Source organism: Mya arenaria, chromosome 16 (genome assembly GCF_026914265.1).
Source record: "Mya arenaria isolate MELC-2E11 chromosome 16, ASM2691426v1".
Classification (NCBI taxonomy): domain Eukaryota; kingdom Metazoa; phylum Mollusca; class Bivalvia; order Myida; family Myidae; genus Mya; species Mya arenaria.
The window spans coordinates 16,417,169-16,442,630 of record NC_069137.1 but is presented as its reverse complement, the minus strand read 5'-3'; the positions used below and the strand labels follow the sequence as shown (position 1 = coordinate 16,442,630).

The 25,462-nt window shown below is 33.5% G+C and overlaps 1 protein-coding gene and 1 long non-coding RNA gene across 2 annotated transcripts in view; one reads left to right on the top strand and one right to left on the bottom strand.

The window, feature by feature from the left end:
* Positions 1–2,237: 2,237 nt before the first annotated feature.
* On the bottom strand, positions 2,238–3,701 carry LOC128221099 (uncharacterized). Its single transcript, XR_008258888.1, has 3 exons — positions 3,606–3,701; positions 2,970–3,130; positions 2,238–2,713 (listed from the first exon to the last, which is right to left on the bottom strand). It is a non-coding gene; the product is annotated as an uncharacterized LOC128221099 (long non-coding RNA).
* A 20,569-nt stretch (positions 3,702–24,270) lies between these two features.
* LOC128221441 (CD109 antigen-like) overlaps positions 24,271–25,462 on the top strand; it is a 39,932-nt gene continuing 38,740 nt past the window's right edge. The window contains exons 1-2 of the mRNA XM_052930049.1: positions 24,271–24,430; positions 24,970–25,040. Of these exons, the coding sequence (XP_052786009.1) occupies positions 24,271–24,430; positions 24,970–25,040 (231 nt within the window). The remainder of the gene's footprint in view (positions 24,431–24,969; positions 25,041–25,462) is intronic.

Below are 25,462 nucleotides of genomic sequence, written 5' to 3'. Positions count from 1 at the left end.
TACAGTACAATTTTCATAAACGAAACTGAATGAATAAATCTTGTTATCATACTTCGTTGGTTTTGATTACGCTTAAGTCACCCCAACACCCCTCCACCGACTCCCCTTCCCCTCTCTACAACCAACTATGGCATACAAGCGATGACACTAATAATAAGTAATTACTCCCGGCGTACAAACCACCTAACACACTCGATGTAAAATGAAAGGGGGTCCCGGGTTTTAGTCACCACGACCCCCATCCTCACCCTCCCTAGGCTTCCCCACCCCTCTCCAACCTCCAACAATTACGGCATACAACATTCGAACACAATAAAGTAGTATATCCGGGCGTATTAAAGAAAACGCTATATACCTCAGAGAATGGAAGGGATTTTCGGTATTTACGGGGATTTTCGGGTTTTCGGTAATTCCACCGACCCCCGTAAGAGATGAACGCCATACTGCATAATTGCACGGAGATGGTACCACGGAGATACCCGAAAATTTCCGTTATATTCCGGAAAGTTAAATTTCTGTATACTTGAAAATTTGGATGCTGATGGTACACGAAATATCGAATTTCCTTATTTCTGTTTTTTTTATGGAATGAAACTTCGGGATAATATACAATAGGCTTTAAATAAAGTAAAACAAATAAAAAATGCTTAGTATATAGCTATTTTTGACCAAAATTATGATTTTTTCCCTGGTCGCCTTAATAGCTATTTTTATGGATACACAAATATACGCACACAAAAGTTTAAGAATATTTTTTTTAATATTAAAAGAGAATAAGATTTAAAACAATGAAATGATCTCGTAAATAAACATTCAAGCTTATCAACTTACTGTTAATGGACATTTTTATTGACATTTGATACATCAAATCTTAACTGAAAATATTAAGGAGACCAATTTTTGTCGCCTTAATCCAGCGGTCCCCATAATGCCTAGATTAATATATATATGGTCACCTTAATATCTGTAGTAGATATATATATATATATATATATATATATATATATATATATATATATATATATATATATATATTGTGATACTGTGTGCAAAACTTTTGGAGTCAAATCCTAAATTGCCATTTTGGAGTATATATCAAATGTAAGAAGTGAAAACAATTATTATACAGTTTATTCAAACACAAAGTAATTATTCATTTTGTTTTTGTCTGCATACATGCATTATACCTTTTAACAAACAATTTTTTTCTTATTTTTTCCAATAATTTTGTCTTATATACTTGTCAAAAAATTCCATTTAAGTAACTTACAGGTAACCATACTTATTGTTATAACATACAGTTTCAGTCATAATATTGCAGAAATGAGCTGCAGTAAGATTAGATAACCATATCAAAGTTAACAAAGTTAAATTGAAATTTTATCAGTTTTTTTTTAAAGTGTTATAAGGGCCTGCAAACCCCTGGCCACAGTTATGAAAAAGGTAGAACTAAGAAATAGATTGGCAACCTCCTGCCTTCATAGAATTAAAAGCTTAAGACAGTCAAATATTTATTTTGTTTTGATAACTTTATATGAACATGATTATAAATACACACAGGCTTTACATATTCGGCACTTGAAACCTAATAGTACTTCAATTAAACATTATACAATGTTCCTTACATTTTCTGTAACATTCAAAATGTTAAAATTCTTCACAGCTAAATGAAGGGTGTACTATTGACACACGGAAACCTGTCTCTTTTCTGTGGCTCCCTGTCTTTCTTTAACCTGGCTAAACCCCTAAGAGGTTTGTTTACATAGTTATAGTAAATATCAGTAAGTTTCTAATTCCTGGAGTTTTCTCATACTGAGAAATAATGTTAATACTTATTTCTGAATGACAAACACTAGTCCAAACAAACAGCTCTAAAAGTTAATTAACAGGTTGTACAGTTTGTTCAATGCTTTGGTTGAGACTGTCAATGGCACACTGTCTTTTTAAATGTCAAATCTGCTGTATTATCTGATCTTGTCATGTTAATACCACTGCCATTCAAGATCCATCCCCTTGATGCAGATTTCGGAAAGGAGTTCAGGTAACACAACTACTCTGGTTTTCATCAAGGTAAACTACACCATATCCGATGCAACACACCTGCACTGCACAAAGCCTGTTTGCTGAAAGTATGAATTGATAGAAATTATGTCTAGTTCAGTCATATTTTGACATCACAATAAAGCACACAAAAAACAAGCTTATATAAAGATTTAGATATCATACTAGTGTTTTGACAAAGTGAGGAGTTTCTTGACTAGTTAAAACAGCATTTATTTTTGTTGATCATTGTTGAAAATTTGAAATGTAATATAGAAATAACATACTTATGAAAGTTCACATATACATTCGTCCTCTGGCAATAGGTATGCAAAGTTGCATTTTATCAATTTCAACAGTTATTGAGTTATGGTCAAGGTTATTTTTTTGACATGTAACAGATAACAATTAAAAGGCTAACATCTTAAGTGAATACTCTTGAAAATCTAGGGCTCAATTCTGTTAGGTAAGTATTTTCAAAATTAAAGTACTCTACTATAGGGATAAATGTGCAAAATTTATTATCTACCTGCTTTTCCAAAGACCAAAGTGCCAATTTCGGCTTTTCTTCTCCAAACCATGGTACTTGAAGTAGTGATCATCATGCTCACAGCAGTGTCTGTTCCCTTCCCCGGCAAATCAGTCTCATCAAGCAAATAAACTGCTTGTTATTCTGCAACATTTGATACACGTACATCTTTATTTTATACATGCTATTTTGTTAATCTAAACTATTGCATGATTTCAAAATAAAATATGGAAACCAGTTAATTATTCGGTATTACACAATATGCCTTCTGATTACGCATCACAAGATTGTCATGTGTGCATCCACAAATATTCTCCTTACTTGAAAAAAACTGTCAGTTAATAATTTAATTAGCCGTTTATTAATTTGTGAACTTAAGTTATAAATAACTAAAATGTACCTGAGTGCTCTGCACATACTCCAAACTACGATGACGAGGCATTTCCATATAGTTTTGAACAATATTGGACCAGTCAGTTGGGCATGATGGGGGAAGAAGACTGGCAGGAAAATGTTAACTGCAACATGGGAGGGTGTCGGACAGGGAGCATGGATACTGTCCTGAAATAAGATAGCAATATGATGCATATAAATACAGTTATGTAGTGCACTGTGATCTTTTGTCATTTCATCATTGTTGTTATCAAAATTCATAAACAGATCACAATTATCTACAGTGCTGTCATGGTCAGGATGAGTGTTTCTAGTAAATGAAGGTCATTCATAAGTTATAATACACAAATCATGATGAAAATGTCATATCAGTGTCGTTGACATGTCCATCAGGAACACAGTACTCCCCTGACTACATAAACAATTGACTCGATCATGATGAGAAAGTTATATCATTATACAAATTACCTCATTATTATGGACAATGGTGTATGAAAATTAAATAAAAGCACCATGCAGTTCAAGTCCTTTGTTTACTAATCCGGGTTTATGACTATATTAACGAATATTTTAGTCTTTTTTCTATATCATTTAAACCTTACAAAGCTTAATATTAAATTTATACAACTGCAATGATATTTACCTGTCATAACTCGACAGAAGCATCCTCAAACAGCAGTAAATGTAGACAAAAAAACGTAATTGTTTCAAAATTTCTCGTTTTTCAATTACAAACCGGAAATTACGTATATGGTGAAGGGAGATAACTAGGTTGTTATTATTTCTCGTCGCTATCGGTAACATCGTTGTCGGAGAATATGGATATTTTATGGATGCGATTCAACCATGTGTTTTACGTTAATTAAATAAATCTAACAAGAAGAAATGGTGACTTATAACAATTTAAGTCAGTGAAATAAATTAACAAAACTTTAAACACGTTTTTCTCGATATTGAAATTGCCGACTTTGTACTGAATGTATATGAATGTTTTTGACACATTGTTGAATATTTGATTTGATTCTGAATTGTTAACATGCTTAAAAAATAAAGTAAACAAAACGTTTGATATTCTTCAATTCTACATACTGGTAGTTAATATTCCTTTGAAAGGATTTGTCTGAAGGTCATCATCAATAGGTACATGTATGTTCACTTTTTAACCAAGGATAAATTAACACCCTCGATCAGTATAAAAACTCATTTAAAGTGGAATCCATATACTGTTTAACTTAATTTGTTAATCTTTGTGGGACTGATTAGTGGAATTTTACAAGTCACAATTGTGAACATATTGTAAACAGGGAAAATTAACAGAGTGTTTTCCACAAATGTTATTCCTAGTCAGTAACAAAGTTCTTTATGTGAACATTCTGCGACTTAGATGTGAACATTCTGCGAATTGAAACCCTTTCGTTTGATAAACTGACATTGTATATGTTCTAATTGTGAACATTATGTTAACTTTAACATTTTTAAAGTTATAACCGTAAACATTCTGCGAACTATTATTTTATTGTGAACTTATTGCGAATAGCAGTCCTAGGTGTGCGCTGATTATTCGCATAAGCTGCGAACATTCTGCGAATGATACCTGCGAATACTGGTGTTCACAATATATTCACAAATTGTTCGCGAGTTGTTCACAAAAAGGCATTCATTCTGTAAGGGTTATTATTTTTCAGGTATTTTAGTTCAATATCGCAGCCCGAGTAACCATATAGTCAGCCTCAATCTGCGTCAGTATTTGTGATCTTATTTATGTCAAGTTTAGTTACACTTGAAGCAAAAGTTCTCAAGGTATCAGTAGCCTTTTATATACAAGAAGAATAAGGCTAAGGCCATACTACTATTTACGTTGTTCAGCTTCAACCTTACTTTGTTATACCAAGCTTCCTTTTCAGCAAAAGTCACAGTCACTTTCACACAAAAGAAGCATATAATTTGAAGATATATTTAAGTAAGATAATAGAGGATGCATTAATCCAATTCAGATATTTTAACAGAACACACAACCAATACCAGCTCAGGATTTTATATTTGAATAGTTAAAAATTCTTGCATTTGATATTGAATTAAAAATACTGTAATACTGCCTGATAAAAATACTTTCGTGAAATGACGTATTGAAAATAAATTGCCGATCGAGCTCAAAACTTATTTTACAACAAAAACAATTATAGCTTATTTGTTAAAATTGCACATTTGAACGATATACTTTGTTTCTTTTGGACTAATATTTACCAGGCAGTAAATTCTAGTTATTGTTTACCAAACCAAAACAATCAAAAGCCTCGAACCAATAATAATATTGAAAATTAACTGCAATGATTACATCTTTAGGTACATAAATGTGAGAGTGTTATATATTTTTTTCTTGGCAAATTTGTTCAAGATGTCAATCATTTCTTCACCAAGAAAAATGAAACAATTCATTTACTTTATAGATGTTCGAATGTAAGTGTAAAGGTTCCAGTCACAATTGAGAGATAAATATAACATATTGGTCATCTTCGCCTCCCTCGAAAATGACTAGTTGCAATTTTATGCACCCGAGCCTAGGTGAACTGCTTATCCAACAGTTGTCATAAAAATTACTTTAAATCCGTTCGTAAAAGCACTACTTGTACGTGCAATTCTATCAGTTTTGGGTTAAGTGTTGAGGTTGGTTACAAACAAAGACTGAGGGATGAATTTATAATTAAAATGTACAAAACCACCACGAAAGGGTTTCATGCGAGTATCAGAGAGTATTCAAGGTTAACGTGAAATTTAAAAACGGTCAAACATAGAAAATAGACGTAATTGCTTATAAATAAAGCATTATGGTTTATAGACTGGTCTTTTCCGTTCACATATGTCATGTACATAAATAAAAAGAGTTCTTAGTTCTGATCATGCCGAACAAGGGTACGCTACAATTTTGTGCCATATAATTTTTCTTTAATGTGCAGAAGTGGGCTTCATTCTTTCATGACCTTCGTATGAAGTGGACGATTATGACCGACGTCCTCATGGTGTTACACTGAAACTTTTCCACATCAGGATATAATAAATGCAATAACAGAATGGAATTTATGTTCTCACACATGTAAACACTTAGAACAATATCAATCCTCCCTATCTAAGCTGTAATGTCTTCCAATTTCAATTATCAAGCAGTGAGATGGCGAACGAGAGTTCGCTAGAACAATTCTTAAAATAAGTACAAAAACACATTTTTGTAATGTGTGAAATGTGCGCTTTGTCAAGTTTCAAGTTTTGTTTCAAACATTTTTGTTTTATTTTTGTCGCAAATATCAGTTTGAAGTTTCGTAAGATTAGACGACAGAACATTAATTGAACATCAGTACTCCTTATGCGAACAGTTTTCTCAACTTCGTCATTCATTTTCTTTGGTAATCGGGGAATATAGCAAAAGGTGTTGTTGAGATCCCTGATCTCATTTCCTGTATTTCCATGCCTATCGATAACTACCAACATTATATTATTGCCATAAGCTCTGTTCATGTGAAATGTATTTAAGGCCATATAATTTATCGTTAGATTTTCATCCAAATTACTTTTATAAAGCGGCGGAGATGACGTTGTTTCCTTAGATAAATTTTTCACCATTAAATGTGTGTTCATGTTCTTTCTTGTTGCATATGGCGCTGTTATATGCGTGGGTTTCAAGATTGACCAACAGCACAATCGTAATAATTCTCCTTTTTACATGTGAATGTTAACATCGACACCGGCTGGTATGAACAAACGCCGTTCCCGCCTTTCCCGACCAGAACCGGACCGATACTTAATTACGGATCAAGATTCATTTGAGTCAATAAAATTAAAGGTCAAGTGGAATAAAGTGTTGGCGATGGGTATGAAAATTCATAGCCGCTTACTTAAAAACGCATTTATCAAGATGATGGCAGCATCAATCTTACACAATTTTACTAACTTACAATTATTATAATTAACTTTATTCAATTTAAGTTCAGTCGAGTTTGCTTTTCTGTCTTTAAACGGATTCCTTATCAGGCAATACTGGTTGACATAATTGCACCAAACAGATAACCATTTGTGGCGCGATTGTATTCAGGGCAGCGTCGAAACTGTAAGTTAACTTTTGATTTTTCAGTCTGTATTTACGTATGTGTGGTAACAATCAATATACGTCAACTATGAAGCCATGCAATAGAGGTTTTGGTTGGTTTCAAATAACATTGTGTTCCTTTTTCCATAAATGTAACACTGCTTGAAATTAGATGATAAACAGGTGTATCACGCTTTGAAGGTTTTTAGGATAAATACTGGCAAATTTGTGCCGAGTGAAACGGTGAAATTGATTTATTATGAGGTTTCATTGCCTGGGGAAATATTTCTACGACGTATAACATTGACCACAATGAGCATAGTTTGGTAGTCCTCAATCTACATGTCAATCGGTTCGATGTTGTATGTGTAAACTATGTCAATTCAGACACGGCTTGTCTTCACCGAGTTCATGTTCAAAGAAATTAATGTCCCAAGCTCAAAATGTGTTCGCTTAATTGAACTCATCTTAAAGATTATTTAAATAGTGGAGGAATGACAAGTTAATAAATGTTGATCCACAGGGAACATACAACGTAAGTGACTCTCCTAAAACTTACTCTTCTATGATCAGAATTCGATCAAACTCACCAATAGGTTGTGTTTCTTGCGCTCAATTCAAAGCGCAATGTCACAGTAAGAGGTCAATTGACTCTAATATCATTTTCATGAAACCAATATTCGTGTTGTAGCTGTGTAACGATCATATTTATAATCACTCTCTCTTTCGCGTTGAGCCATGCGAGGTGTTTCGCTTATCACCTTATATGCTCTTATGGCAAGTTACAATCCGCATCTTCTTATGAATTATTACGTCATATAGCATTCATAAGTTAATCAACGAATATTCACTCATTGATAACATGGACAAATTTCAATGTTTAATAGTAAATGTCTTCTCATGACGCAATATAACCAAGTTTATAACAGCAGATCAATATTATTTGACTTACTTTCGAAGGAAGAACATCATGTTTTACGGGAGTGACAACATTCATTCGTTTCAAACGTATAGGGGAAACCACGTCAATAATAGCTTACAGTATAATATCTTCATTTTATTAGAGTAAATATTCCTGCTTTACTTTATGCAAAATCAGTTTGCGTTGATAATTTAAAATAGCAATTTTCAAAAGGCTTAATGAGTGCGCTTAAAACAGTATTAAAACCAAATACTTGAATTGAATAAATGAGCATTTAGCCTTAGGTTTATCGAAAAGATCAAGAATGTGTTTTGGTGAAGTAAAATCAATATCTACTCGTTTTGAAAATAACCTTTAATGGTTGATCACCTGAGAATTTGCCAGTTCCGTTGAATGGACATCCTGTGGAGAATAAAATGCCAAGATATTAAAATTTACTTACGATTTATATTTCTTTTTTATATTTAAAGACAAAATGTATGACAGCCTGCCGCCTTTTTGAGAAAAAAAAACACACATTACTTTAGTGTTTTCGCATGTTTACCGTCAGCTTATATCTTCACTACAATAAAAAAAACATTTAATTGAATTCCGTAGTTCCTGTGCATTGTGTATTAACAAATTTATATCGTCTCCTTGCATTCACACACAATTCAAATATCCCAGTTTGAAACCTTACACTCCTTGTAGAATTAATGTCTCCTTCATATCACTAAGAGTCTAAATGACACAGAGATACATTAAATCTACTAGCAGTAGATACATAAAATAGGTGAAAGACTTTCACATTGACGTACTCCTAAATCACGTGTGAAAGAATAACTAAGGTTATCGTCCTATTTTAACTTTTGATTAAACAGTCTTAAACATAGATGTGAAGACATTTGATATGTTGCACCTCGCCCAATATTGAAGTAGTTTAAACCAAAACACATCAAAAACCTTCTAAAAATAAACATATATGCAGAATAGTATGTCATTCCTACTTAAACAATTATGAATACAACATTGAAGTATTACTATATTCTCATCTACTCATGCCTTTACAGAAACCTGATTAAGCTTCTTTATAAACAGAATTTTGTTCTGCCGATTCATTTAACCTGTTATTTATAATCCTTGTAATCATTTCTTTCAAATACACTTAATAAGGTCACTCTATAATTGCACGGATTTTGCTCTTCAACAGTTGTAAGGATTGGGACAATAATACACCCAAATATATGGAAACAAGCCTTCGCATTTAACACAAATAATTAAATCATAACTATAATATTTATGGCACTCTTCGAAGAAGAGGCGGTATTTTGCTTTGCGCATGTCGTTCGGTTGGTCGGTCGGTCCGTCCGTCGGAAGGCCAACGTTTCTCTGATTACTCTGCAATTTATGGACATGTGGTTGTCACTGACCTTTAACTCAAAAATGTCGTCAAAGATTGTTCGAGTGATAACTCAACAATGCCTGCACCTATGGTCATCAAATTTCACGTTCAGGTTAGGCCTGACCACTAGATGATCACAATTATTTTAATGGGTCATCGGGTCAAATCTAAAGTTCACAGTGACCTTGAACGCAAAAAAATCTTGTCTGTGTGATAACTCGACTATGCCTGCACCCATGTCTCTCATACTTAACATCTAGGTTGCGGGTTGACCAGAAGATGACCCCTTTGATGACCTGATTTTGAGATCAAAGAGACAAAGATCAAAACTCAGTTTTAGTCAGTGCATATTTCTTTCAAATGTCCAAATATTTATGACAACTTGGAGCTCAGGGAGGGCATTACGTTTAAATGTTTGATCTTGTTTCAATTCTCTTCGCCAAATATACACATGCTCTTCAAGTATAAATATACCCCGAATCATTTCGTACTTGTTTAATAGATTAATTTATTTCTTTTTATGTAATTTCTGTGTCTAATTCTGCAAACATAAACTGAATTTCTCCATCTAAATATCTGTCATTAAGGTATAAAATGTCTTTGTCGGCTTTAAAGAAATGTGTGCTTTTTCAAATTATTGAAACAAAGCCGCATAATTGTTAATAATTTGAACTTGATTTTTAACTGAAGAATCCTATAACCTTTTTCAATATTGCTCAGCGTTCATTAAACGCGCACCTACTTTTATTTTGGTAGCAGATTTCCTACTTTCCTTTTTCTTTTTCTTTATCAACCATTTAAATCGCGACTTTGATAATCGAATTATGTTAATATTTATTACGTATGCAATTATTCAAATCATCATTATTTTCTTCCGGTCCGTACGAAAATAGGTATGAAACGAAGAGCTAATGTAAATTTTTCGGAATATACACTTTCGGCGGAACCTTTTATTAAAAGTTACTAACACACACTCATTATTTTAGAATCATTCGAAACATTTTTGGTCGATAAAGGTGCCGTCCGACGCACCATTAATTGAATCGATTAAATTTGATAATGTTATCTTGAAATTCACTTACAGAGCGTCAGATAAGGGTCGTAATGGGCGTTAATACGCTTTAAAACTCGCCCATTACGACTTAAAATCAAATAGCTGTTCGTACCGGTACGATTAAAAAAAAAATGAATAAGGGCGTAACGTTCTTCAGAGTATTTTTTGCCGTTTCTATGCTAGCCGTTTTGACTAAGTATTTTTGGACCGTTTTAAGGCTAGACGTTTTAACTATATGTTTAACCGCTTTGAAAACATCGATCTGCCATCCTACGCAATGTGTTACTAGGGACACCAGGGGACGAATATATTCCGTGTAAAACAACTCACACAAATTGAAATGTTGCTTAGCAAATTACAAGTCCTGATTCATCTGTTGTGCAACATTTCAATTTTGTGTAAGTTCTTTAATATGTGCTAAACAGTTAATCAAATAAAATGAGTCATTCATATTTGTTATTTAATAATCCATTACACTTAAGACATCGCCATTACACTTTAATCATTTACCCAAGGGTATACCATGCATGTTACTAAGTGTCATAAGGGATTAAAATACACTTTTAGTAAAAAAGTTATCTGTAGCTCTGCACTTGTTACAACTACTTTTAGTAGCTTTATCCTTTATCATTATTCCAGATTTATCTAAAATCGCATGATTTGAATCTTTTTTTAAAGTATTTCAAAAACGAAATTGCTCAAACTAGCTAAAATACACCACTCAGTAATCCGGACATTATATTTGGGTTCCCGAAAGAAAATTATTAAAATCTATTGATCAATTTTTTGCCACAAATAACGTAATCAATAAAAATGCAAATTTTTAAACATAAGTTAATTGATATTTTTTGCGTCTTGACCTTCACCCACGTTCATTATTCTTAATAGAATGTCTCTTCAAATCTCGACTGAATATACACCACATTTTTCTATATACTTTCTGAGATGTCCATAACAGTTCAATATCTGAAATATACTCATCTGGCGACACTTTTATTTCGGGATCTGTAAACTTATATGACACACAATTACATTAATGGCCGACCCTGCTATTTAAATCTCCGATGCCCATGAACGTGTATTTATCGTTTGTTTTCTTTTATATATACACAATATAATATTCGGAGTTTGATTTTTGTGAAAAGTCCTATTTCATTCTTTTTTTCTTGAAGCAAAAATGTGTTTGTGCGTTCGGCTTATACCGCTTATACATATACTGATGGAATATATATGACATACATATATGCTCTTTGGTAACCCCGAAATGACCAAACGGTAGAAAATTGAAATACGTCGTAATGGCAAAGTTATGTCAGTACACGGGCACAGTTTTACCAAACTGGCTGTTAGATCAAGCTATCAAGATTGTTTTGACCTACTTATTTTTAACGCCTGTAGCTAAAATACGTTTCCCCTACTTAGATAAACTCTGTACAAGAGATAAAGGGGCAGTGATGTTGCCTAAGAGATAAAATTTAACACAGCTAGATGTTATAGAATCGAGGTCGTTATTGCGTACAATATAAAACCGATTCAAATAAGTATCTGACCCTTGTCAAGGATTAGAGCTTACTATTTTCTTAACATTAAATGAGATTAAATGGACGGCTTTCTATAAAATAAAAGTATATTCTTCAATGTAAAGGCAGACCAATCGCATATGTGTTTGGTTTGTAGTCACTAAGTCGGACAAGTGGGTTTCCTTCAGATATTTCGGTTTCCCCCACAACACAAAACAAACCTATCGCGCAACATCGCGCAAGTTTAAACTAATCTAATGTAAAGACAAGCTTATATTTATTTATTATGGTTGCTGCAGTTGTTAAATTTTATAGGGAGGTGTTCATGAATGTATAAAGAGTATTTCACATATACATCTTGAGTTTGAATAAAAGGAAAAGCAATCCACTTTTCATAACAAATTCGGTTAATTCTAGATACATAACAGTTTGTGTGAAAATCACTATCACCACTTACCTCCTGTTTAATTGTGTTATTCTAAACAATTGTAGACAAACACAATTCTAAATTTAGATTTTTCTAAATATGATTTGTGAATCAAATTGTTTTCTTGTTATATAATCGGGGATGCCCTGTTGGCATTATTATAAATGCAAAAGGGTGATAAATAATAAATATATGTAAAATCATATCAGTTTAACAAAGAAAAAATGATATACAAACTCAAGTCTTGCACTTACTGTCATGATTTCAGGCTCAATGACCATATACTTATATAAGAGGCAATCCTTCTATAATAATTCATAAATACGGAAATATTCAATGGGGGAAACATGTCTGGGCACGCCACATAATATTTAAGTTGTTATAAATGAGAAGTGGCTATGATTAAGACATTGTCAAGCTTAAATATGTCGGGTAGCATGAAGAAAGTAATTAAACTTGTTAGAAATAAACAAATTATAAACACAACGTACCGTTAGAGAAAGATAACAAATTTACAAAATTATAAATACTCATTTTTCTTTCATGCTTCTCTATGAAATATAGACTTTCAGCAGTAAAATTACAAAAGTAAAAATATCAACTTGATATTTTCACTGCAAAATAAGGAGTGAAAACATCAACATTTATAACATTTTTTTTAAAAATACATTGTATTTACTTCCCGGTGATCAAAACAAAATACAACAATTTGAACCAAAAATAGTTGGCAAAAAGAATATTTAAGATTAAAAACAAAATACATATACTTAAAAAAATATATTTTTGGAAGTTAAGAACTATTTCTATCAAATGATTCATTGATCTTGAAGCTGAATGTTCGAACATTTGCTTTCATACCAAATTAAAGACGAAAAAAACGGCTCGAAATATATAGAATGTTACACCACAGTTCAAATGTGTTTTGAACTGTTTTTCGATGCAATATGTAATACGGATATCCTTGAAAATACACATCAATTCACAGATAAACTGATTTTTTACCCCACCCATGCCTCAAACCTAGCTTGGTCGTCATTCTCAACCTTAAAAACGACCTGTCTTCGAGCAAAACAGACTAGTCTATGAAAGTTAGATCACTGAATACCAATATACCATAAAACACATTCAAACACTAAGAAACATTTTTTTTATATCCGAACTTTTAAACTTTCATTTAATAAATGGCGGTGTAGTATTTTTGTTATGTATTAGTGTTTTCGTTATTTTTTGGAACATACGTGAACTAATAAAACTTCATTGATTACTGTTCGTAACATATTTGCACTACAAATGAATAAATCATAAACTATCAAAAGAATATCGGAGAACTTTTTCTCCACAAACCAAAAGTAGACAAACCTGATTCAGCCATTGACCTGACCTGTCCACATCCCATTATCTATTCGTTTTCCCTTTCTTACCCTTCTTATTATTTCCATATTATCGCTTCCTTTTTCTGTACAATTGTTTGCCTCATATGCCTCATTTTATATTATTCATATCTCACTTTGTTAGTGTTCGATTTAACAAAACAGCTTTTACACCATTAAATGCAGCCTTACGTAATAACAGAAGCGAGACATAGTGTAAGCTTCCGAGCTTTTCTCTATTCTGTATATCATTTTTTTGTGAATATATCATATGTCTTCTTTTCATGTAATGTTACCCCTGCAAATAACTAATGTAAATGCTCAAACTGTATACACCATGTAACTGTAATATTTGAATAAATATTGTTTAAACCAAACCGTTTGAAAACGACATGACTGGAATTAAAATTAAATCGTTTCAAATGTATACAGTATAAGAACAATATGATGTGGCATGCAGACAAATAGAAGCAATGCATTCTTCTTAACCTAATGAAAATGAACATATCAGTGAGTTTAGTTTAACATATGAATTATATATCGCTACCGATTAGCTTAGCTCTAGGGAACAAGGCAAATTTAATTATAATATGATTATGTTAATATCAATACAAGCACTGGTAAAGCTTGAATTATAGAACAGTGTAATACCACAATATATAGGGATTATTAAGGAACCTTTTCTGGTGACCTGTATCATGTCCAGTTAGATGTGTAAACATGTATCCATAGAGACCGCAGATCGAGACGGATACATGTTTACTCACACAACGAGATATAGTGCAGGTCACCAGAAAGATGTTTTATCGTAATATTCCATTTATTATTATACCTGCCTATTGAAGTATTCCTTCCGTTTCAATTTGATTTAAATATACCACCATCTATCAAATGTGCGTTTGAATTCGAATGTGCTACGTAGTTTTGTGTATTGTAGTCAAGCGAGGCTACTACAGAGAAACAAAGTCAGAAGTTTGCAGAATTTACTTTATTGAGCCAAAAAAGAACAACATAATTGATGTCTCAGCAAATATAACAGATTATAAAAAATTAAATGTCAAAGTACAAAAACCGGTAATAATTTTACACTTATCTTCATTTCCTGTAGACGTAACGTAAAGAAAATATTTGTTGGAATTTTTGACGTTGATAATATGCAGAATTGAGAAAAGTTTGTGGGTCCATCGCTGTTTCTATCAATGACGCCATTACGTCTTTGCTTTGTATTGGCGAGCTGCTAATATTGATGATAACAACAATGGATAATGCAACAATTAATTAACTTCGAAATGGCAACCAACTAGTTTACAGAAGTTCTTATCGTCATGGTCTTTTGAGAAAAAATGTTCTTGAATATTTACATGCTTCTGGAGCACGAGCAAAGTTAGATAATTTCATGCATTTAAGAGTTAAAAGGCTTTACCAGTTTTTCGACACACTATTTTTAGCAACGCGAAAGTAGTTTCGAGACTACACATGGTACTTGCATGATTCGAAATCATAAAACGAAAGTATCATGATACGGATTTTTCTGTTAAATATTAAAAGGAAATTTGATAGGCATATAATACAAATGTTTGCAATGGAGGTTCATTTATCAAGAGGAAACATAACCTTAAAATGTGTTATGAGAAATGATTAAAAATGAAAATTTTATTTAATAACACCAAGTAATACACAAACAAACAAGGCTATATATATTTGCAAAATATAGGATATCCAAATGTTGCCAGCTCCGACTCATCAAAATGGGTTTGTAGTTCAAAAAGCATTTGCGAAAATACAATAACCCACCTTCTAGTACAAAACAAAACATAAGAATATACAATATATTGTATCAATATTTTTCACAAAGTATAACGATACAATACTCAATGAGAAGTAACATGCCTCTAGAGAGACATATAGCAGAATAACATAGTTATACAATGAAACAATTTTCGGAAATCCAATAAAGTATGTAGCGGTATTAAGGTATTTATTTTTAACTTAATATCTATGTGGTAAACTACAAAAACAAGCCCAGTAGTCAAAGGTTTAAAACCCCGTTTAATGGCACAGGGTATAAGCAAAAGACATATAACACAAATTCAGAAAATCACAAACAAGAAACATGGAACAACAACACCAAACTCCACTAACAACACAGTGCATATATACTATATAAAAATAGGTATGTTTATCTTATATGCTCAAATAGGTTGCTGTTAATTAGTTTTGAATGTGCCGAAAATGACTGTTAATAAGAACACCTGCAAAGTAGTTATGTTCCCCATATGGTCACGGTGTTCAAGATAAGTAGCTACCAAATATCCTCATGCAAAAATGGGCTTTTAATAAACTTACTAAAAATAATGCAATCGTATGTTGTATAAGAATGTATGTGATGCCATAAACTTAACGAGCGGTATCTCGTAGTATGGTAAGTTAGAAGCTATATTCGAGTACAATGTATGTAGAACTTTTCATAGTAATAAGAAACATGAAAAATTGCTACCTTAATACGACAGTTTATATTATCAAAACATATGAAGTTAAATAATAACATGCATGTTCAAAGTAACACTTAAAAAACAAATGAAAATAACAGAATAAAATATAAAAAATAATTAAGCTTATCAATAAACTAGAAAATAAAATAGTTAGCCACGCACTTATTCATCCTGAATGCAAGCTATCCTGGATCTCCAGCATAGCGGAGCAATCTCTTGCTGTTGGAAATGTTCCATAGCAAAAGACTCAAGCGCCGATCTCGATTTTATCGCAATAGGGCACGCGTAAATATTATAATGTCATTAAAAATGTGATTCCATATTGACCTAGTTATCTGTCCGAGGTTATCAGTTGACCGAGAACAAATAACTCGACCAATATGAAATCACCTGTTTATCGCCGATCATTTATTGTGTCTGCTTTTCTAAACTGTTACTTTTCTGATTTTGACATGCATCCTTTAGTGACAATGCACATACTTATGAATAAAGCGTTCCACAGTCTAAGGAAGCATGTCTTTACATCTTTATTTCGTAAATCGTATGCCAAATCGTCAAATGTTTCACCTTCGTCGTCCATTTTTCCGGTGAACACAAACATTAGTTGTATAAACAACCAACCGGTAAAATACAACAGTTATATCTAAGCGAACAAAGTGGTTGAAGAATTTAATATGCTTGTAATTCCAAATAGGTTTAAACAAAGCACTAATTTTTCAAAACAGTCGAAAAACGTAAAAGAAATTGGCTTCTTTTTTAATTAATTTCCAGCATATTTCTCATATAAAGCAAGTTTCGACAGCAAATCCAATTTAAGGTGAGTTTTAAAGCCAATCAAAACGGAGGAATCTCATATTGGCCGGATTTGGTTGATTTCGGCCGTGTTTGGGCGATATTGGCGGAGTTTTGGCATATATTGTCGTCAGTTGTCTGGTATTGGTACTGCAAATTGTTCTTATATTGAGTCAAATGCGCATTAGTTGACTTATAATGCGTGATACTGATTTTGAAAATCTTATCCTACATTACCAAAGGGATAAAATCGCCTTGTAAAGGTCCTGAAAAAAATAGTATGTAACAACAAGTAAAGTAATGTGATTTGACCTTTTAAGACATAATAAGAATGTTAACGATAAGCAAATGATTCATACCCCCATCAAGCTGATGCAGTGTAAACAAAAAAAACATGGAAAGAAGATTAAATCCACGGTGAATATGATCATATAACAAATACTGATCTGATTGTATTGTACTGAAAGATCAACTCTCTAAACCGTTATTATGTAGAATCAAAATGGCGGAGACAAATAATTAAACATATGGCATGTGTTTTTATATGTACATAATGTGAGATAATACTTGATAGATATATAAATGAAACATTATGATGTGATAAGAATTAAACACCACATGCCATAAGCGCCACACATATCGTCGTACAAACGCCGTGTACTCAATCTGACAAGTACTCCCGTCGCATTTTCTACAAATTAATATGATTGTACTTGGCACAGAATACCTCCATCCTAGGGTTGAACATTGTAAAACGACATCAGGATATGTGTACCTGGTACATAGCATTGTCATAACCTATTTATAGTAGATAAGTTACAACAAAAGAAATCGGATCAATCAGAAATAGGCAAAAATTTCCGAACATTATCATACCGCCTCAACAATGTCACCGCTTAAGCGTATGTCCAAATCATTTGAGTTGATACACAGTGCAACTTAACTTAGTTGAAAGTTGGCGTTCAAGCCTGTGCACAAGCCCAGATGTAAATAACTTGTCACCCTGAAACACGCCATTGAAATTTAGTGCGATTGCTCTCACTCTGGAGATGGTTATTGACTCAGCGTATACCTGCTCGAAATGGTCATTTTTTGATGTTTTGATTGTAACAGCGCTACGACACAATGAGAATTCCGTTACAAATAACAAAATCCACTAGATAGTTTATGAGTAAATCAAAAACAATATTTGTAGAAGGTATGGAAATGTAACACATAATAATCTTCTAATACTTTCCTTAATCTTATTTGTTTTTTACTTTTTTTAATAACGAAAAGAACGTTCGTCAACCACGCTTAAAATGCTGATGAGAGTACGTTTCCAGTATAGATGAGGCGATGGGCATTCTAGGGACTTAAACAGCTGTTGTTTCCCAACAAAAGGGACTTTGACAAACCCAGTGATACCGCCGTTTTCTTTAAAATGATCTCTGCATTATGGGTGGGATTTAAGACAACGACGTTTGCAGTTTGTCGTATTTTTATGTGTGTTTGATCGACCCCCTCCCACCTCCTATACGGGGAACTATTAAATAAATGCAATGGTAATTTGTGGACACCTGTATAGTAATGAAGCCAGGGAGACTGCGATGCCATAAGAAGATAATCAGCATTCTTTTCGATTCAATATTAGTTTCCCTTTTCTCAGTTACAGGTATAATGATTTCAGCCAATATTGTTGGTATGCATGATGTAACAGTTTTACAATTTAGATATATGCGTACCGAGTTCGTTTCAATAATGTCAAATTGTGATGAAAACCTTTCCAACGATCCATAATCTCGTCATACCTCATCATATTGTTATCATGTGATTCGTTCTGAATCGTGGAACCAATTCTTGTGTATTATGATTTTTCAGATGGCGCTTTTGAGAGGCATATCGTTTGTAAGCCTACTTTGCATAAGCTATGGGTAAGCATTTTCTTTTAATGATTTTGTGAAGACAAAAGTTGTTTTAACTTTTGCTTGTCAAATAAGAAGTAGTCATTGTTATGAATAGAATAAATAAAAAAGTATTCTTTGCATACAAAAACAAAATATTCTTTATACTATCAATATGCTTTATATAAATATATATTAGATTCTGTCCCGCAATTATTAAAACTACTTTCAGCTACTACTATGTCTCAATTCCAAAATACGTATCTCCTGGTATGCCCTTAAACATACTGGTTCACGTAACACAGTCTGCTGGTAACGTAGCATTTCGGGCAAATATCGAAGCATCCAACCATTCGGAAGTAGCCAGTGTCCGGAAAACCATTGCTAACGGTACGAATATACACGTATTAACAACTTTCGTGTATTTGTTTCATGCACTCTTGCTCTTCCGAATACGAATAGGGAAGCTCATTTTAAAGCCGTGTTTATTTTTGCATTTTTATGGTTTACTCATAAAAGCAGTTACTAGTTCAAGTGTTTATAGTTATAGATAATAGTTGCGCGAACAGAGATAACAGGCCTAAAGTCACCAAGCGCCAAACAAAGGGATATAATATATTTATTGAAATACATAATTTTTAACATCTTATCTATTAGTTATAACAAAAGTATATGCTGTTAGAGCATTTGAAAGAGGTACCGATCCAGGTTCGGATCAGCCTTCTGAATTTAAGCTAGTTTTTGAGACCACCATATATTACGACAGATGTTGACGACAATATGCCCTGATATTCATATTGGATGTTGTCCCATTCATTGGTAATGTGACCAAGTTGGACCCTTTTTTAATTTGTTAGATAGATGTGCATTAGTTTACATTTTGGGGCGGGAATATTATAAGGATTAAGCTTGTCTAAGATGAAGTCATGGGGCAAGCAGTCGAATGCTATTGAGAGGGTCATTACTCTTACAAATTTGTTCACTTAAGAGGCTATATTCAAGTCATCCACCAGCCTAAACAGGGTAGTTAACAATCAATATGATCTTTTTTTCTAAAAGCTCCAAAGAAAAAAGGAACTTTCAAAATGACTGATAGGTGGCTTACTTTTGATCCGTTAATATAATTTGGACATTATTCCTAAATACTGATTAGTCTATACTTATTTGTTATAAAATCTTTCTATCAAGGGGTCATCTTTCTTAAAAATAGTGATGACCATTTAGAAATCATGCTTGGCTCATCATTTCATTGGCCACGTCTCGGATGGGAACTTTTAAAGAATATGTACCAGCAATTATGATTTTTAGAGGTATCAGATCTATTCCAGTTGCTTCTTTTGGATCTTATGTATATTTTTTCTAATACATTTTTCGGAGACCGGAGTGAAATCAGGTGCCATTTGGGTATTATCCTGTATTTTGTTTATATTATGGAGTTTTCCAAAAAAAAAATCGATTAATTTAATTTGCCAAGAACTATTGGTCAGAAGCAATATTACCTATATTTTAGTAGTATTGAGTTATCTGATATTTTGAAAGGTTTATTGAGAAAAAGGAGTTTAAATGTCGGCAACATTTGGATCTTCCACGACACCGATCTTGAAAATCCTGCAATGATTTAACTTGAATGTTGAGAGTAACGCTTTAAATAAAAAAATACAATATCTTATACCGAATGTTAGAACCGGTTTGCATCAATGACGTCAATTGGTATTATTTGAGCGCATTAAAGGAAGCGCAATCGGAATGTAGAAATTACTGGATTGACATAGGTATAGTCTCGTATGTATATCCTGTCTGTTTGAAACATACTGGTTGTATGTCATTTATTGTTGCATTTATTGTAGATGAGCCTGTAAATTTGCAGATAATGGTAAGTTGTAAATACGTAAAAACAAATGTGTGTCTGGTATTTGTTTCGATCTTAAATTAAAGAAAAGTTTTTCACCAAGTTGTTTAAATATTTTCATTTTTCTTGCTATGTACATAATTTGTAGCCTGAATGTAGTATATTCGCTGTGGTAATATGGTACTACCTGGTTTTTCCCAGCCAGAGAAGCCTCAATGATAACAGTATATGTTTGTGATGCAATGTATTAAATCCTATATTAAAGGTATAGCAAAACTATGTGATTTGTTCATTCTCTTTGGAACCAAGATATTACATCTTGCGACGAGGATAAAAACTTTCAAAATTAATCAATTGAATTTTAATTTGAGATGAATAACCTTTAAATCACCATCATGGCTAGTTTCGGAAATTGGGAGAATATAGGCCAGACAAAGAAAGTGTTACGAAATATGTTGAACTATTGGAACATTTTTTCTGTGCAAATGGGACACATAATGACAAGAAGGTGTCAATGTTACTGTCACTTATTGTTGCGGAACCATATGGTGTCTCACGAAACTTGGTTCAACCGGCATTACCAAAGGACAGGTCGTTTGAACGGTTAGCATAGACGTCCACGGATCACAATATGCCAAAGCCGTTGGTTATTTTGGAACGTTTTAAGTTCAATAAACGTAATCAATGGGACGGGGGAGAAGTTGCAGTGGCGCTAAAAAACTGGCAACGCATTGTGAGTTCATGGACTTCTTAAATTATAAAATGCGCGATCGGGTTGTATGTGGATTACACTCAGAGCTGATTCAAAGAAAACTGTTGCCAGAGGACAATTTGACATTTGACAATGCTTGCCAAATTGCAATGGGATGGAGATGGCTGAAAGGGACACGGCTTACTTCCAAGTAAGTTCCGAGTAAATAGTTTCTGAGGATATATACGAACAAGTTGTTCTTCGCAAGTATCCATTGAGGACTACAAATGTAAAATTAAAGTCATATTCTGGAAATAGAATCGAGTTGCTCGGGCAATGCGAAGTTCCTGTGCCAGAAAGCCAGAAATATAAGCTTTCGCTGTTAGTGGCCAAAGGAAAGCAACCAGCGCTTCTCGGTAGAAATTGGCTAGAGCAAATCCCACTCAACTGGAGAGACATTTTCCATGTTCAGAAGAGCAGAAAAGAAATTTCATTGGAGCGTGTAAAAAAAGGAGTTTGTACACCTCTGTAATAATGCAAAATCGCGGAATCTACTTATTAAAGGTTTTAAGGCGCATATCAGAATGAAAGACGGAGCAAAACCTAACTTCTAAAAGGCTAGACCAGTGCCTTATGCAATAAAGGAAACGGTAGAATGAGAATTTGAGCTCATGGAAAAAGAAGTTACATAGCTATAGTAAATCGCGAAATAAATGAGGAACAATATCCAATACCTGATACAAAGGATTTATTTGCGACATTAGCAGGAGGGCAAAAGTTCAGGAAATTTGATCTGTCTCAGGAATATTCACAGCTTTAGGTGGACAAAGATTCAGAGCAATTATTAATTGTAAACACATCAAAGGGACATTATCGCTACTGCAGATTGGTTTACGGAACAATTAGCAGTCCATCGATATTCTGTCAGTAATGGACGACAAAATATCGGCTGAAATCTCAATTGTGGTATATAGAATTGATGATAAATTGATTACAATGCCGAATGATCAATCTGATTTGACCAGTTTGAGAGTTCTAAAAAGACTGAGAGACCACAATATAAAGCTGAACGAAAAGAAGTGTTCTTTTTTGCAGGACGAGGTGGTGTACATTGGACAGTTGGTGAACAAACATTGTGTTCATGCCACGAAAGACTAAATCGATACCATACAAAACTGCCCGTAACTGAAAATGTGAGTCAACTGAACTCATATTTGGGCTTAATTGGATAGTACCGGTCAATTTTGCAAAATCATGCTTCACTCTTGCATTAATTTCATTATCTCTTAAAGAAGGGAGAAAAAAAGGGCGTGGTCGGCAGCGACAAGGCGTTCATGAAAGTAAGGACCTAGTAGTGAACAGTGGCTTATTGGTTCACTATGATATTGCCGGTGACGTTAGCCTGTGATTCGTCATCTTACGGCATCGGTGAAGTGCTATCGCATATTATTGAAGATGGGCAAGAGCGCCTATTGCATTGCTTCTAGGACACTGACGGACAGTGAGAAAATACTATATTAAGATTCACACATAATTATATCTCTAGTGTATGGTGCTGACGCGTGTTACATCGAAGATGAGGGAAATGTGTCCTATGTCGAGGAAATTCCCATTTCTGCCAAAGATGTTGCAGAAATAACTCGAAAGCACTCAGTGTTGAGTATACGAGTATACAATGAATGGTTGGCCAAACCATGTTATTAAAACGAAACTAAAATTGTATTAAACCGGAGAAACGAATTGTCAACGGACAACGGAGTTTTACTATGGGGATTACGCGTTTTTTTTACCGGGTACTTTCAGGAAAAGAATATTAGAAGATTTGCATGATCAACAACTGAGTGTCTGAGTGGCTCGAAACTATGTTTGGTGGGAAAATATAGATATGGATATTGAACAAAGGATATGGTCAGTTCAAATTTCGCCACACAAAGCACCGCTTCATCCCTGGAGGTGGACTACAAGACCATGGCAGAGAGTATACATCGACTTTGCTGAAAAAACAGGCAAAACATCTTGGTGATTATAGATTCATATTCCAAATGGATCGAGATCATGCCGATGAAATTAACCAAAATCACTGAGAAATTGCGTGGACTATTCAAAACATGGAGATTACCAGGAGAACAAGTTAGTGATAGTGATCCAAGGTTTACATCTGCGTATTTCAAAGACATGGCAAACAATGGTATTAAACATACCCGGCCTCCTGCCTACCATCCGAGTTCGAACTAGGCAGCCGGACGGGCGGTACAAGTTCTTAAAAAAAGCTCTAAAGAAACAACTTTTTGACATGGAAAACAAGGGGAAAAATGATTCGTTGAATTACAGATTGGCAAAATTTCTACTAAATTCTCGTTATACTTCCTATTCAATACCAAAGAATCGCCAGAAGTTTTGTTTCTAAAACGACAATTACGAAGCCGGTGACCTTGCTTATACGAAATTAGGAGCAAAACATTGTTTAAAAGCAAGAACGAATGTAGGACAATCATGACAGGGGTTATTAAACGTATCGCATGTTTTCTGAAGGAGAGAGCGTGCTGGTGAAATCAACATTAATTGGTGGGAGAAAATGGAAATGGCCAGGAAGAGTATATAATATCAAATGGCTAGTAATGTACTTAGTAAAAGTTTAAAAAAAGATCCGTTTATTGTTTATCGTCGTGTTTCGTATAAATATGCAATATGAAACCATGTTTATTGACAACATCAAACTATTATGGAAACATGAAATATTTTATCAGTCAGTTTCATAACTATTTAACGCAAATGTGTCTGTTATATAAGCTCCATAGTAATGCCTGCGGTGTATTTGATTTCATAAATGAACTCAATATATTAAATTAATGATAAAGGTTCCTAGCGATTTTCCCAAAGATGACTACAAGATCGTTGTGTCTGGGTCTGGTGGACTTGCTTTCCATAACAAATCTGAACTGCTCTTTGAGGAGAACATCCTGGTGTTTATCCAAACTGACAAGACAAGATATTCTGGCGGTCAACAAGGTGACCTTTAAGATAGCATTGCCTTAAATTAGAACATTAATTTACATCTAGCCGTACATATCTATACGACAGTGCATGTGACTCTCGCAATGGACGAACATACCTAAGATAATCAGTCTCGCCTGTATGTCACGACTTTTACAGGTTCAATAAGTATAATGTTTAATATAGTCCTTAGTGTACATGGGGATCAGCACTTGTTCGTGAAAGAAAGTATTAACATGGAAACAAGAAAATGGTGTTGACTGAAAATGTCCATATGAGACATATACTGATTTCAAGTACAATACATTTCAAATGTGTTCATTTAGTTCGTACATCCTTACACAATAAGTCTGAAAAACACAATTTCTACGTTGTCTTGTTTCGTGTACATGTTAAACCATAGTTTATTTGTTAGTAATCCTATTTCACTTCAATTATATTAAATACACTTATTTCGCTCATTTATATAATTGTTTTTTTGTTGTTGAAAATATCGTTAAATTATTTTGCTGTAAAATAGACTGTTGAGTAATAGTTTACTTTGTGTTTTTCAGTTAAATATAGGACAATATTCCTGTTGCCAACTCTTGCGAACTACAACGGTAGCGCTGTTATTTCATTCTACGTGAGTACACAAGTGAATGCGTACAAGACTTGCAATGCAAATAAATGAGTATAAGCTGAATAGGAGTTAAGTCTGTATAATGAATATAGCAAACATTCAGCAATATTAATTTTTAAGATTATTTCTAAGTGACATTTATTCTAATCAATCGACACAGAAATGTTTTGTAAATTATATTATAAGGGACAATCAAATGATTTTGTTCCCTTCATCTTATCTTGTTTCCTAGACATACATGCTTCAAAAAAGTCCCCCTTTGGTAAATTCTTGGAGACTGAGAACACTTTAAGCAAAGGGAATTTCTAGTAGCATAATGCCTTTTTAGAAATTGAAAACGGTCACAAGGCTTTGGTCAGAGGACTTAATTGGGTGTTCAACCTATATAAGCTGTTCTTGTTGTAGAACGTATTGCGCAATTTCAA